Below are 16,392 nucleotides of genomic sequence, written 5' to 3' on the forward strand. Positions count from 1 at the left end.
CTTTCCTTACATCCATGTTCAGATAATCATATTCTAGAAGTCATTACCATTCAGTTAAAGTGTAAATAGTCTAAAGAGTCGACCATCATTTGAATGACGTACAATGAAGCATATGTAAATCTCTAACTCTGCACCAGTAGTCTGATATTGCAGCCAAAAATAGCAGTTTGGAAAAAGCAGCAGAGTGAAAGAATGTGTTGTGAAAGCTCAAGAAGACGGTGTCTCAGCACCCACAGCTCTGGCAATGCTGCCAGGCCTCTCAGCCTCAACCTTGGCCTCATTGTGTCTGACCTCAACTAAGGGGTGGCTGCTACATGAAGTTTCTTCTACCATTAGTCCAAGTATCATTCAAATACCTTTGTCCAATTTTCTAAATGTGCAACAAGGCTGACTTTTTAGTCTGCTATTTAACTGACTTCTTGAAGATGATTGCTTTTCTCATGACAGTGGTATGCTCTTTCTATGGAGGACACAACAACGGTACAAAATCATTTTCAGCCAGTGAATAGGGCTGGACCCCAATATCCAGAATTTGTGGGTATTCGGTTTTTAATTTGGGTACATATTCATAACACATAAATCACACCAAACCTTTTTTGTAAAATGCATCTTATTCACTTACAAACAACAATACAATTTTAGGGCCTTTATTATTCAGTTTATACATTAATGATTTGCCGGGTGTGTGCAATGGGTGTGATATTCAAATGTACGCTGATGACACAGTGATTTATGTGCACGAAAAGAACAAAGAGCAAGCTTTCAGATTCCTGCCTTCACCTGAATATTAAAAAAGACTGTTTGTATGTTCTTCACAAAGAGGGCTTGCAAAGTGTCACCAGAGCCAGATGTTTATGTTGCTGGTCAGAGGCTACAGATAGTGTCAGATTTTAAATATTTAGGAATTTTTATTGATTCTAATCTCTCTTTTAAAAAGCAGGTCAAACATGTGACAAAGGTTTTAAAATGTAACCTCTTGAATTTTTGATATATAAGAAACTGTCTACCCATGCAGGTTGCAAAACTATATTTTAATGCAATGATTATCCCCCATCTCACCTACTGCTTAACCAGCTGGGCACAAGCCAGCAGCACGACATTAAAACATATCCATATTCTGCATAAACAAACTCTAAAGACACTGGATAAAAAACTAAAAGTCACCATCACTGCAATATTCTCATCAAACACCATATCTTGAGTTGGGAGAACCTCATTAAATTCACTGATGTATGTCTGGTTTTTAAAGTTTTACATGGTATGGCTCCAACTCCGCTTAGTGATTTTATTAAACAACACACAAAGTGGCAGACACACTAGATCTGCTTCAAGAGGTGATTGTGTCATTGCACATAGGTCAAGCCCTTTAGCAAATCTGCATTTTCGGTGTATTCAGCAAACTCATGGAATGCTCCTCCATCACATATACGCACACAAAAAACGTACAAGACATTCAAACATAGCCTTAAGAAATGGCTTGTTGCCATCAGGTGTGCAATCATAAATGCACTGTCTGTCCTGTACTGTCTGTCCTGTACTGTCTGTCCTGTCTGCTTATTTGGTGTATGTGTGCATTTGTCTTGTTTTAGTGTTAATTTTTTTTATGTGCCTCCAGTGTTTTATATATGCATCTATTGTGGAAACACTTTTCTTTGATGTGAATCAGTTGTGTCTATACATTACTATTTGTCTATCTTAGTTGCATTGTGTTATTGAAAATGTATTTTCAGGCTGCCATAAAAAAAAAAATCTGGCCAGGGACAGCAGATGAAAATTAGCCTCTCTGGCTAACTCTGGCTCACTTACAGTTGTTCTGTTGATTAGTGTGCATTGTCCCTGTAAAAATAAACAAAAAAAATACAAATAAGCTCAACATCGTTTAGTTCATCAACAGCTATCTCAGTCCCCACAGTGAAAAGACAAAACTGCAAATATAACGCTAGTCACACTATATAGGGCTCAACCGATACGGTTCACTTTCCCAGAGCAAGTAAAATGCCACTTTGTGACAGTGAATCTAGTAACTGGCCAAATGTCGTTTTTATTTCACATAGTTTTTTTTCAGAAATGATGATGGCAGTATCTACGGAGTGAGCCACCCTGCTTCCTTATCACATCTGTTCGGAGTGTCACACACACACATGATGATAAACAGCAATTAATATCTACACAATCACTGACTGAAATAACATGGGCTCCATCCTAACCCAGGACCTCAAGTGGGAGCGGAACATCAGCTCCATCACAAAGAAGGCCCAGCAGAGGATGTTCTTCCTGAGGCAGCTGAAGAAGTTCAACCTGCCAAAGACCATGATGGTGCACTTCTACACTGCCATCATTGAGTCCATCCTCTGCTCCGCCATCACCGTCTAGCACACCTCAACCATTACCAAGAACAAGGCCAGGCTGCAGCGCATCATCCGCTCTGCTGAGAGGTGATTGGCTGCAATCTGCCGTCCCTCCAGGACTTGTTCGCTTCAAGGACTCTGAAGCGAGCTAGGAAGATCGTAGCTGACCCCTCTCACCCTGGACACTACCTGTTTGAGTCCCTTCCCTCTGGCAGGAGGTTGAGGTCCATCAGGACCAAGACCTCACGCCACACTAACAGTCGGGCGTCGGGCTCATCAACAGAGTGCGGGTCCCCCACTGACTGACTCTGTCACCCCAGGACTATTTTTCTTTCTTTTCTTTCTTCTTACCGGTCACACTTCATATTTAAACACTCATGCCACTTAACATACACTTTTTAACTTAAACACTTTAACATACACTTACATTAACGTTATCTGTTTATCTGAACACTTTATCTTATACTTGATTTAAGATCATTGCACTGTTGTTGTCGTTGATTGTTGTTTGTCTCGTCTAACGTCTCATGTCTAATGTTTATGCACCTTCCGCCTAGAAAAAATTCTCGTTTGTGTAAACATTCCTGGTAAATAAACGTATTCTGATTCTGATTCTGATGACCGCTTGCTGCAAGCAAGGCCATCATTCATGCACAGCATGCACACACACACGGGAGGGAGAGAAACAGGCAACTATTTCCTACTAGAAACAATTAGTTTATTTAAGTGTTTCTATGCATATGCATGTTTTGTGTATGTGCATCTTTCCACATGAATATGTCCTGTCTGGGTTTCCTCCGTCCTTCTATGTGTGTTTGTCTTCCTCCTGTCTCCGTTTCCCCTAATTCTGTGTGTTTCTGCTCATGTGTTTGGAATGGTGTTTTCACACGCGCACACGCGCACACACATACACACACACACACACACACAGTGTGAATGCAAAAAACATTATGCAGCCAAACCACTGGTCAATGTAGACTTCCTGATCTGATTGAAATCAACTTCTATCGAACAAAGGAGTTATCGGCCCAGACAGCCACAAGGCCAGAACACTTATGGGAACTCATTAAAGCAAATTAACTAATCAGTTGAACGAACAACAGCACAGCTGAGTGGTGGAAATAACTCAAGAATACATTGTGTCACAAGGAGCTGCAGAGTGCTATTTAAAGCTGTAACAGTCCATTCTGGGCTCCAAACAAACCCATTTCACCCACTCTGCCAAGGTTGAGGTTGTGATTATTGGTGTGTATAACTTAGCAGTCAGAACTCTTGGCTGCAGGGCATGAATGAGTGTGCTACTTGTTATTAGAGGTGCGTATATTTGGCATTGAGATGGGGACGATTCTGTACCGATGCAGTGACCGGACATGTGCGCGAGTTTGGTTTCATTTCAGCTAAGTGTGTTTACTGCGTTCTGCTAGTTCGCACTAGTTTCTGTCTCTGTCCTCTCTCTCTTCCTTATTGTTTGCAGTTGTTTGTTCGGCAGTCCACTAACTGGCTTGTATTAATTGATGAAGAAGTCATGCAGTAGTCTAGGAGTATTTAGTCAATTGAGGTTGCGATACTTTGAGACTCGTGCATTCTAATCGTAATGGAATGGTAAGTCGAAGGTCTCATCACCAAACTACGGAAGAGCAGGTGAGACAGGAGAGGGTTGTGCGTTAGAGATACAGTGCAATGCATTCTATCCGGTCCCAACTAGCATCCAGGTGCACCACAGGTTTGAGCCTGGCCATTAATGACCAAACACTGTGTCTGGCACGCCTCGGACACGCAGAGCATCGCACACTTGACCATGATCTGCGCCGCATTAGAGAAGCGGGTCATGACATCATCAAAAATAGTATTTCCTCTGGGGAGCACTGGCTCGTCACGCCACAGACGGTGCAGCCGTCCTGTTACGTCATAGGCAACATAAGCAGGGCTGTGTTTGGAAGGGTTCTCTACAATGTCCTCAGCTGCAGGGAGGCGTCACTCCACGTGATCTCCTTCAGGAGGCGCTTATAGAAAACACCAGTCTACAACATCCAAGGTTTTGGTAAAGCACTGCTCCTGTCAGCAACAAGCAGCATCACCTACTGTACACCAGAGTAAACATGTCATCCAGGATAGCAACACCAAACTACTGCTTCCATACTTCTGTTGGAGCGCTGTGCTCAGTTCAGAGAACTTTTAAGTTAGTCTGCAACTCAACAAACTGTAAGTCACTGAACTTATGATGTTCAGTGACTTACAGTTTTCAAAAGTGTTGCTGAATCACAAAGCTAAATCTTTTTTAATGTGCCGTGGGCTCAATGCTCCAAAAAGAAGAGGCTTTCTTGTACTTTAAAATGGTCATTTAAAGCGTCATTTAGATTACGTTTTTAGATGATTAAAGTGCAAATGTCTTGAGGGCAATTCTCAAGACAATATTTATTTTCATAGTGTGTTTAAAATGTCCATATGTTTTAATGAAGTTCATGTGAAATGAAAATCATTCCCTGACATTTCCAGGAATAGAGCCAACAGCTCTGTGACCAGACGACCTCTTGTGATGGTGCGCTGCCTGAGCGACACTTTAATACTTTAATAAGTGTTATAAAACAGTTTGTTCCAGCAGGAATCACTCAGGGGAACACATGATCATTATAACAGCACTGATCTGTAGCTTTGAGTACTTTTATCACGTTTGTCTGGTTGTCTGTGTTTGTTGTAATGTATGTCGAGATGGATGCCTCGCTTTCTACTGCTTTCTGCTGCAAACCAAGTCTACGTACGGGTACTAATGAAGAGTAACCAAACCAAAACTGATAGTTTTGCCAACAGTGCTTCTCTCTCATTCATGTGCAAAACTTGAATGGCCAGGCCTCAGGGTTCTAAAATACAAAAAGTTTAAAATACTAAATACTAAATAATACATAATACAAAATGAAAAATAAATAAAGCCTTGAGCCAGACATTAATAATGAAAAGAAAAAATAAGAATAAGACTCTGCTTACAGTTTTGCTGAGGTAACCAGTGGAGATATTCCTGCATTGTTGGTCTTCAGAGTGGCAGCATCCCCCACATCTGTAGACGGACACACAGGGTGGTTTATAGAAGATGTTGGTGGGAGCCCCGAACTCCCTGCCCACGTCGACACACACTTCCCTGGGCATGCACTGAGTCTTCCTCCACTCCGACTCTATACCTGCACACACACAGAAGGTCAGACCACCACAGCCATGCAACACAGATGTCTTTCTGTCAGCTGCTGCGCACATGGATGGCAATGCACAAAGACACAAAGACACAAATATGATACACACAGACACAAACATGTGGTCTCTACATTTGTATATTCCAAGGTTGCCAAGTCAAAACTGTTGAGTACAATGTGGGTCATCACCAAACTGTCAACATCAAGGTGGAGCCAATGTGATCGGTCATGATGGATGTTGGTATAGTTAGATAGAGTATTCCTAACATAACATGTTTACATATAATCCCCTGCAGAGGCACGGACACTTTGTGGAGAGCTAACACGAATTGGGCCTCAAACTCAAGTCCACGGTCACATTAAGTACCTTCTATATAGCCTGCCCCTCTACTGTGATGCTCTAACTGATGCAGAAGAAAACATTTTGGAAAAAAGCATTAATGTAGTATTACTTTATATATATATAATCAAATGTTTAGGTCACTCTTTATTAGTTAATTCTATGATAGGTCCTCAAAAGGACAGGAACAGCCTTAGATGCCGTATGTTTCCCTTGATGGGAGCTGCTTTGATGACCCAGTCTGAAATAAATGACATTAAAGCAAAGTGAAAACATACTTTTTAGGACATCCAAGTTGAGGTAGGCAGCAGCGAATATTGGCTCTTCTGTATTGGCCAGCGGCCTTAGTCGGCGAAGTTGGAGCTTGAAGGCGGGAGGGGCAGCAGATAGTTTGGATCTGCACTTCAAAGCGGCCCAGTAAGACGGATAAATAAGACTCATCAGTTCATCCACACTGGAAGCTGAACGCAGCTTCTCCTCCATGTCTGGCTTTGGGTAAGAGTCCTGAAAGAGACAAGAGACACCTTCACTGAGAATACTGCTGGTCTTCTTTATCAGTACACAACTTGAATACAGTATAACAACAATATCAACAAGTCCTGAGTATAACAACAATATCAACAAGTCCTTAGTATATCAACAAGTCCTGAGTATAACAACAAGTCCTGAGTATAACAACAATATCAACAAGTCCTGAGTATAACAACAAGTCCTGAGTATAACAACAAGTCCTGAGTATAACAACAATATCAACAAGTCCTGAGTATAACAACAATATCAACAAGTCCTGAGTATATCAACAAGTCCTGAGTATAACAACAATATCAACAAGTCCTGAGTATAACAACAATATCAACAAGTCCTGAGTATATCAACAAGTCCTGAGTATATCAACAATATCAACAAGTCCTAAGTATAACAACAATATCAACAAGTCCTGAGTATATCAACAAGTTCTGAGTATATCAACAATATCAACAAGTCCTAAGTATAACAACAATATCAACAAGTCCTGAGTATAACAACAAGTCCTGAGTATAACAACAAGTCCTGAGTATAACAACAATATCAACAAGTCCTGAGTATATCAACAAGTCCTGAGTATATCAACAATATCAACAAGTCCTAAGTATAACAACAATATCAACAAGTCCTGAGTATATCAACAAGTCCTGAGTATAACAACAATATCAACAAGTCCTGAGTATAACAACAAGTCCTGAGTATAACAACAATATCAACAAGTCCTGAGTATAACAACAAGTCCTGAGTATAACAACAATATCAACAAGTCCTGAGTATAACAACAAGTCCTGAGTATAACAACAATATCAACAATTCCTGAGTATATCAACAAGTCCTGAGTATATCAACAATATCAACAAGTCCTAAGTATAACAACAATATCAACAAGTCCTGAGTATATCAACAAGTCCTGAGTATAACAACAAGTCCTGAGTATAACGACAATATCAACAAGTCCTGAGTATAACAACAAGTCCTGAGTATATCAACAATATCAACAAGTCCTGAGTATAACAACAATATCAACAAGTCCTGAGTATAACAACAAGTCCTGAGTATAACAACAATATCAACAAGTCCTCAGTATAACAACAATATCAACAAGTCCTGAGTATATCAACACGTCCTCAGTATAATAACAATATCAACAAGTCCTGAGTATAACAACAATATCAACAAGTCCTGAGTATAACAACAATAACAACAAGTCCTGAGTATAACAACAAGTCCTCAGTATAACAACAATATCAATTAAAGCTGCTCGCAGCTGTGACTGGGCCCTCGCTTCAAGCACGTCGGGGACGCCGGCGGGTCACCGGCTCTCCCAGCCTCGAACATCCGCCTGGCAGGCGAACGTTCTCGGACGGACGAGCCGGCGACCCTTCGGCTTACCCCGACGTGCTTGAAGCGAGGGCCCAGTCACAGCTGCGAGCAGCTTTAATTTAGAGGGATATATATATATATATATATATATATATATATATATATATATATATATATATATATATATATATATGTGTGTATATATCTACACATATATATGTATATATATATATATACACACAAATATATATACATACTGTATATATATATATATATATATATACATATATATGTATATTATATATATGTATATAGATGTTATATGTATATATATGTTTATTTGTAAATATGTATATAAATGTATATACAGATACAAATACGTATCAAAAGTGATGAAAAGATTGATGTTTCATGGAATGCCGTGGAAGTGGTGTGGTGGCTATTTCATATGGTTCTTGATCATACAATTAAATTAAAGTCAGTTCATTTAATATAGCCCAACATCACAAATAAAAATTTGACTCGAAGGGCTATACAATCTGTACACAGTAGGTTGGGGGCTAGAGCTTTCAGTTATCGGGCTCCTCTTCTGTGGAATCAGCTTCCACTTTCAGTTCGGGGGGCAGGCACGGTCACCTCATTTAAGAGTAGACTTAAGACTTTCCTCTTTGATGGCGCTTATAGTTAGGGCTGTTTCAGGCTTATAGTTAGGGCTGGCTCAGGTTTGCCCTGGTCCAAGCCCTAGATATGCTGCTATAGGCCTAGACTGCTGGGGGACATTTTAGGATACACTGAGCTCCTCCTTTCCTTCTCTTCCTCTTTTCGCTCCTCCTCTTCACCTCTTCTTTCTCTCCTTCTGGATAAATGATTGTCTCTTCAATGCATATTACTAACTCTACTTTCTTTTTCCATGGATTCGTGGCTGCCTGGAACCAGCCCTGCTGATACAACCATGGCCCTGCTGATGCAACTGGCCTGGAGCCGTCCTGCCAGCTGCCATGGCCCTGCTTTCTCCTCCCACTGCCCCTGGGATGCCCCTCCTCTCTACCTCCTTCTGCTTAATCGGTCGTGGCTATCTGGATCATGGACCATGCATACTACTCATTATATGAATAATTTCTGTCACATTCATTCATTCACATCTATTGCTTCAGTCCATCCGGGGAGAGGGATCCTCCTCTGTTGCTCTCCCTCAGGTGTCTTCCCCTTTTTTCCCTGTGAAAGGGTTTTTACTATCTTTTTGGGGGAGTTTTTCCTGATCCGATGTGAGGTCCCGGGACAGGGATGTCATGTGTACAGATTGTAAAGCCCTCCGAGGCAAACTTGTATTTGTGATGTTGGGCTATACAAAATAAACTGAATTGAATTGAACACATAACATCCCTGTCCAGGGACCTCATCACATGGGATCAGGAAAAACTCCCCTAAATAAAGATAGTAAAAACCCTTTCACAGTGAACAAAGGAAAGAAACCTGAGGGAGAGCAACAGAGGAGGATCCCTCTTCCCAGATGGACAGAAGCAATAGATGTCATGTGACCAGAATGAATTACTTAACGGAGTTCCAGCACGTTACATGAATATGACAGAAAGTATTAATATCATGAGTAGTAGGTATGGTCCACGATCCATGAAGCAGAAAGAGGTAGAGAGGACGGGCATCAGCAGGGCCGCCATTGCAGGAGGCAGGACTGGCTCTAGGCACAGCCACAATCCATGGAAACTTGAGGCGAGGAAGCACAGAGGCTCCCGAAGGAGAAGAAAAAGGAAAAAGAAGCAAGCTGTTGTAACTCAACTGTACTTTGTCAAAACTGTTCCAAAGTTAACATGCTTTATGAGAGGCATGGCTTGAAGACTGCTGCATGCCAATATTAACTCATAGTCAGAGCGCCACTTACTGGGAAACTATGGCAATTTGAACTAGAAATGAAGGACGAAAACGAAATTGGCCGACTTCTGGTACAGTTTAGAGCATGGTCCCAAGAGAGTTATTTTTAAGTTTATATGTGGTACATATGCCTATCAAATATTGTATATCTATGTTGAACGTACTGCAAGGGCTGCTTTGTACAATTTAGATGAATTTACCCCTAAGAAGTTAATGGGTCCTTTTCTTTTGAACACAAAGAGATACAAACAAGCGTTTGATGTATTGTGATGAAATTGAACCTTTAATGATCCACAGAGAATTTTGTAAAAATCGAAGCCAGCGTTTAGGAAGATTTGAGGAAAAAATTGTTTTTATCAAAATTCAAAATGGTGGAAATTCTAAGTCGGCGGACTTTAGTGCGACCACATACTTTTTTGTAGAGCAGACACAACCGGACATGTGTGCTAAATTTCAGGTCAATTGGTGATAGGGGGCAAAAACTGTGGGCTTTCACAACTCACAGGTTGTCAAAAAAAACACGTTTTTTTAGGGGGCGCTATCTGACTTCCTGTACCGTTTAGAGCATGGTCCCAAGAGAGTTATTTTTAAGTTTACATGTGTTACATATTCCTAGCAAGTTTCATACATGTAGGTCAACCGTAGCGCTGGGGCTGATTAATTGAATATTTGTAGGGGGCACTATTGAGCCAAAGTGCCATTTTGAGTCATTCAAATCACATCAGGTAACTACATCTTTGCCTTTAATTGTGTGTGCCAAGTTTACTTACGTGTCGAGCATGCCTAGTCCCTCAAAAGTGACTCTGTTGTTGACCGCGAAGGATGGGTCGCCACGGCAACAGCGTTTCACGAAACATCAAAATCTTTGGGGGCTGGCGTCATGAAAATCTTATGTTTGTATAGAAGTAATTGGAAGTTGATCTGATTGACTGACTAAGAGAAGCAAGCCAAAGTATAGAAATATTTACTTATTGTTACCATTAGGTGGTGCTATGACTCTAATCAAAACTTAGACTGCACATGTCTTCAGGGCTGGAGGCTGATCAAACATGTGAAACCTGGAAAGGATCTTATCATGTGGAGTCGAGTGACATCGGTTTATTCGGTCATGGCGAAGGATCAAACTTCCGCGATGCTCCCACGCAATGCCGTTCAACGGATCCTTACAATCTTCAAGGTGATGCATTACCAATGTCTTAAGTCTCTTCCGACGCATTTTGAGAGGGATCTGAATAATCTGTGAGGAGCACGGTGTACAAGTAGAAAACATGTAGCTTCCTGTTGCCTCTAGGTGGCGCTATGACTAGGATGAAAATTGATCATATGGTTGTCTTCAGGGTCAAGAGGTCATGACATATGAGAAATATGGAGCAGGTTACATTATGTACAGCCGAGTTAAAGCAACTTCCATATTCATGGAAAATGGTGTCTCTTTGGCGCTGCTCTGTGCTCACATAGTTCGATATTTTGAAAATCCTTTGCTAACTTTTCCCTGCAAAGGCCTCTACATCATATTGCCCGAATCTGAAATCAATCATGTGCAATCTCTAGGAGGAGTTCGTCAGAATACAACGCCTGAAAACAAGGAAAATACCAAAATTGAGCAGTTCACTGCAGCGCCCTCTAGTGTCTGAATATTATGAAACAATTTGAGTATGTTAAGAGACACGATTTTGACATATGCCACAAAGTTTGTGAAGATAGGCCAAGTAATTTGGAAGTTATGTGTATTGACATATTAACCCACGCCCCTAAGAGGTTAATTGGTTAATAACTTCTAAACGCAAAGAGATATCAACAAAGTTGAAAATATCGTTTAATCACATTGAACCAATGATGATCCACAGGAAATTTCGTAAGAAATGGACCCAGCGTTTAGGAGGAGATGACAAGAATGTATTTTTTACAAAATTCAAAATGGCGGAAAATCTAATTAGGCGCATTTTAATTTCACGGATGACTTTTTTGTAGAGCAGTCCCACCCGGACATGTGTGCGAAATTTCAAGGCAATCGGTCAAAGTTCGCAAAAAGGGTGGGCTTTCACAACTAAAGGGGGCGCTATAGAGACATTTTCTCAGACTTTTGGCCGACACCCAAATTATATTAAAATTTCGGATGGGTGTGCCAATTTTGAAGAATGTAGGTTTATCCCAAGCACCTCTTTTCCCTGCGCATAGGTCGACAATAATAAACAAACATTTGAACAACAATAGGTCCTCGACTCTGACTACGTCAGTGCTCGGGCCCTAACAAGTCCTGAGTATAACAACAATATCAACAAGTCCTGAGTCAAGTCTGGAGTGAAGATCAACAAATCCCAAACATTCATACACCACAGGAACAGCTTACGGGAGCAATTTGTTTGCTTGTTGCCCGTGGACACGTCGACGTGAACTCGAATCACCGATCGAAGAAAGACCCTGCTCTCACACTGAGCCACAGTCTGGAGTTGAAACGATCCAGTCCCAAATCAAGTCCTAAAATATTTCTTTTACATAATGACTTTTAAGTCATTATGTGCCCTTCACCAAATTGATGGTGCTTTAATTTCTAAAAACAATAAAGTAAATTTAAAGAAATACTGATCTCAAACCAACTTTATAACTTAATCTAATAATCTGATCCAAGTATGATCAATGTATTTGGCACCTTTTCCTAATTGAGTTCATGCATTGCACGCATGTTTTACATGTAGTCATAATAATATGTTCAGTCAATCCATTTCTTCAGACCCCCATCCAACATACAATGTGTCTCTACATACACAACCCGTTTACTGTGTGGGTTCCTTTCATGAGGTTTGGTCTGAAGCAGGCGGTCATGGCATAGGGAGCTCTATTCCGCTCCACAGACCAGGATACACTTCAGTAGCTGAGGCCCATCGGTGGAAATGGAAAGTTCTGCTACTGTCCCACAGTCGGCCACTGCAGTCACACACACGTGTTTTTATTTTTATTTTACTGTAATGTTGTTATCTTAATGCTTTGGCAATATTGTCTTTTTTTATCGCCAAAAAAGCTCTTTGAATTTGAAAGAAAGGGAGAGAGATAGAGACAGAGAGAGAGAGAGACACAGAGACAGAGAGAGAGAGAGACAGAGAGAGAGAGACAGAGAGACAGAGAGACAGAGAGAGAGAGAAAGAGAGAGAGAAAGAAACCACCTGATGTTACTTCACTACTAGGAAGTTGGCGACCATAGTAACATGTACATTTACAGCACACCCAGACCCAGATGAAATTCATTTGGCAGACAGGCAACATTTACGAACTGCATTACTGTCTGGATTCATTCTTCTTCTGTGACAAATGTATGGTGTGTGAAAGTTATCTCACTTCCTGTCCTCCTATAAGATAAATGCCATTCTACTATTTATGATCAACAGCAATTAATAGCTACACAATCAGTGACTGAAACAACATGACCGCTTGCTGCAAGCAAGGCCATCATTCATGGACAGAATACACACACACACACACACACACACACACACACACACACACACACACACACAGGAGGGAGGGAGAGAGACAGGCAACTATTTCCTACTAGAGTTTATTTAAGTGTTTCTATGCATATGCATGTTTTGTGTGGGTTTCCTCTGTCCTTCTATGTGTGTTTGTCTTTCTCTATGTGTCCTGTCTCCGTTTCCCCTAATTCTGTGTGTTTCTGCTCATGTGTTTGGAATGGTGTTTTCACACACACACACACACACACACACACACACACACACACACACACACACACACACACACACACACACACACACACAGCCTTTACGTGGGCAAAAAGGCGTTTCTGTGCCGTCACATCGGGTCAAAGAAGCCGGAGCAAACAATTGAGAATGCAGCAGCTCTAAATAGGACTGTCCCGTCACCTGACAGAGGAACTACAGCTTCCTGTTTTAAAGACCAAGCTTTGCAGGGCTCATTGGGGACTCAGTGGACTGACGAGAAAGGGCTGTCTGACACCAAAGTAAAGCAGTGTTAAAATATTCTATATAGCATCCAAGTAAACTGATATTGATTTTTTTAGCGTCTATAATATGTACTATAGTACTCCCTGTTTCTACATACTCCATCTACTGTCGTAATACACTGACGGACGATGGAGAAGTACCTCAATCAACCTCACTTCAAAACATCAAAACCATCTCTTTAAGTCAGGAACACAACATAATACGTGGCGTGCTCCTCATCCTCTATCTCTCACAAGCAGCAGTCACACTCACTCAACCTGAAAAAGCAGGAGACGAAGGTAAACATGGTCACAGGAAAACGTTCTTTATGTAAATGACTAGGTGGGTACAAATGCTATTCTAGAGAGAGAGAGAACTGAGATACCAAGCTGGAGAGACAGAGGCCTCTTATGATTTCTATTCGGTCATGAAAGTGCCAGTAAGTGCATCAAACTGTTCAACGACAGCATGAAAAACCAAACAGGGAAACAGGGCCAGCTCAATCGTTATAGGGTAATGTCAAATCTAAATAAAACTCAAATCAAAAAGTTGTTTAGTAGCTTTAAAGGGAGCTTACTTTGCATTAACATCACTATAATATGCCACAATGATTATATTTCTGTTATTTGTGAGTTTATCCAAATGAATGTTTGTTTCGGATTTCTGTTGACTTTTACTTTTACTTTTTGCAAAGAAAACTGATACTTTTACTCTGATACATTTCCCCTGAAACCTTCGTTACTCGCTACAAAATCAAATCTATCTTTAGAAAAAAATGAATCATGAGACCAACATCGGGGACTGTGGTGGAACACAGACACAGAGTTCCCAGTGATGCAAGGATGCTAGCTAGCTAGCGACTACATGAGTAGAGTTCCCAGTGATGCCAGGATGCTAGCTAGCTAGCGACTACATGAGTAGAGTTCCCAGTGATGCCAGGATGCTAGCTAGCTAGCGACTACATGAGTAGAGTTCCCAGTGATGCCAGGATGATAGCTAGCTAGCGACTACATGAAACTACAATGACTGATTTCATGACGGAAGCAGAACTGGAAGCACCTGCTACTCCCGCAACAAACGACGGTGGTGACGAAGACAACACCCGTTGCCATATGCGAGAAATGTTTTCTTATGTTGGAGTGAAAGATTCTTCGTACCGGATGAAGTGCCTCCTATGCTTACCCAAAGCTACTGAAATACTGGCATTCAAAAACTCCCCATTCAACCTCAGGAAACACTTTGAGGTAAATGAAGATGAATCCCATGAGCCACAACGTTAATGTTTAGTTTGAGTCATCTTACCTATAACCATTGCAGCACTAGTTGGTGCTGAGTACTCTGAGCTGAAGGCACGATGGCAGTAGTGTGCTGACACAAGCTCCCTGCTTTGTGATCGTTTGCAGAAAAGAAGATTTATGAGTAATATGATCAGTAAAGGAAATAACTTCTGCTGCCATAAAGTACTTCTTTCTGAGTATTAAGCTCAGTGCTGCCTGTCTCTCTCCATCCTGTGTGTGTGTGTGTGTGTGCGTGTGCGTGTGCGTGTGCGTGTGTGTGTGTGTGTGTGTGTGTCTACTCCCTGACTCTTATGTAGAGAAATATATGCTGATTCACGAAATGAAAGAACCCTTTTGGACATTCCTGAAGCTGCCTCACGAAGAGACAATTGATAATCAGCATTACTATTAGACTGCCAAAACACGAACAATGGAGAGGGAGCAACAGGAAAAAGTATCTTGTATACTATTAGAAAATGATATGTTTTACCATGATTAATAAGTGATAAAAATGTGTTGTTTAGAATCTGGCGGTCACTCTCTAGACAGTTGCCGATCATTTAGCTTTTGAATTTATGCTAAAATTATACGCAATCACAAAATCCCTCAAAAGCTGAGAAAGCAGAGCTCAAGCACTCTGCTTTCTCTCTGCAGCGGAGGACAACTGATGCCGGACTCAGATGACTTTAAATGGTTCACAGCTGTACGTGAGTATGAACACATCAACCCGACCAACCAAACGTACCGCAGTTCATTTGATCCACACCACAGTGGGTTAGCTGTGACAGCACCCACGGACATTTAACATATTGGACCAAAGAGCAATAACAAGCTGGACAAAGCTGCAGACAGCAACATGTGGAGACGGCTGTAAACACTAACGTGGCAGATGAAAAGTCAGCCAGCTGTCAGACAGCTCAGGTGATATTTGGGATTATGAGACTCCCCAAAGCTTGAAACCAGAGAACGGTGTTGTGCTGCATGATGCCAGCTGCTGACACTCAACTGTCTCTGTGGGCTCAACGTCATCTCCCTGTGAGGGAGTCGTGTCTCTCGGCTGTCTCGATGTGTTGCTGCTCATTAATCTAAACTGAACTGTGAAGCTGTCTAAAATGAAAAAGATACCCTATATTAGTGGTGACTTCTTTAAATTAAATAGACAGATACATGTTGAGGTCTCATAATTCAGACAGTAACCTTGTTAATGTCACTCTGCACTGCAAAAAAAACTACTACTACTATCTAATAAAATGCTCCACTGACAAGCTTTTCCAGCACTTATAACTGCATCTCAGAGTCTTGGAAGATGGAAGTTGCAATTTCCATCTGTAATGAGGTCCAACAGATACAAAAATATTTTGGGGAAAACTGGTCAACCGTAAAATGGCAAACGCACTGTACTTTTATAGAACTTTTTTTTCAGTTAAATGACAGTAAATGACAAAAAGAGGAAAAATAAATGGAGTAAATTAATAGGGGGTCAATACATTGCATTTCATTTAGCTGACGCTTTTATCCAAAGCGACTTACAAAGTGCATTCAACCATGAGTACA

General features: G+C 41.1%; 1 protein-coding gene across 1 annotated transcript in view; it reads right to left on the bottom strand.

Moving 5' to 3' along the window:
• Nucleotides 1-16,392, bottom strand: part of vegfc (vascular endothelial growth factor c) — a gene marked incomplete at both ends in the record, with an annotated part of 56,602 nt that overhangs the window by 23,246 nt on the left and 16,964 nt on the right. Inside the window, 2 exons of the mRNA XM_079219750.1 lie at nucleotides 5,331-5,521; nucleotides 6,149-6,374. Of these exons, the coding sequence (XP_079075876.1) occupies nucleotides 5,331-5,521; nucleotides 6,149-6,374 (417 nt within the window). The remainder of the gene's footprint in view (nucleotides 1-5,330; nucleotides 5,522-6,148; nucleotides 6,375-16,392) is intronic.

The sequence above is a fragment of the Taurulus bubalis genome, assembly GCF_910589615.1.
Source record: "Taurulus bubalis genome assembly, chromosome: 6".
Classification (NCBI taxonomy): Eukaryota; Metazoa; Chordata; class Actinopteri; order Perciformes; family Cottidae; genus Taurulus; species Taurulus bubalis.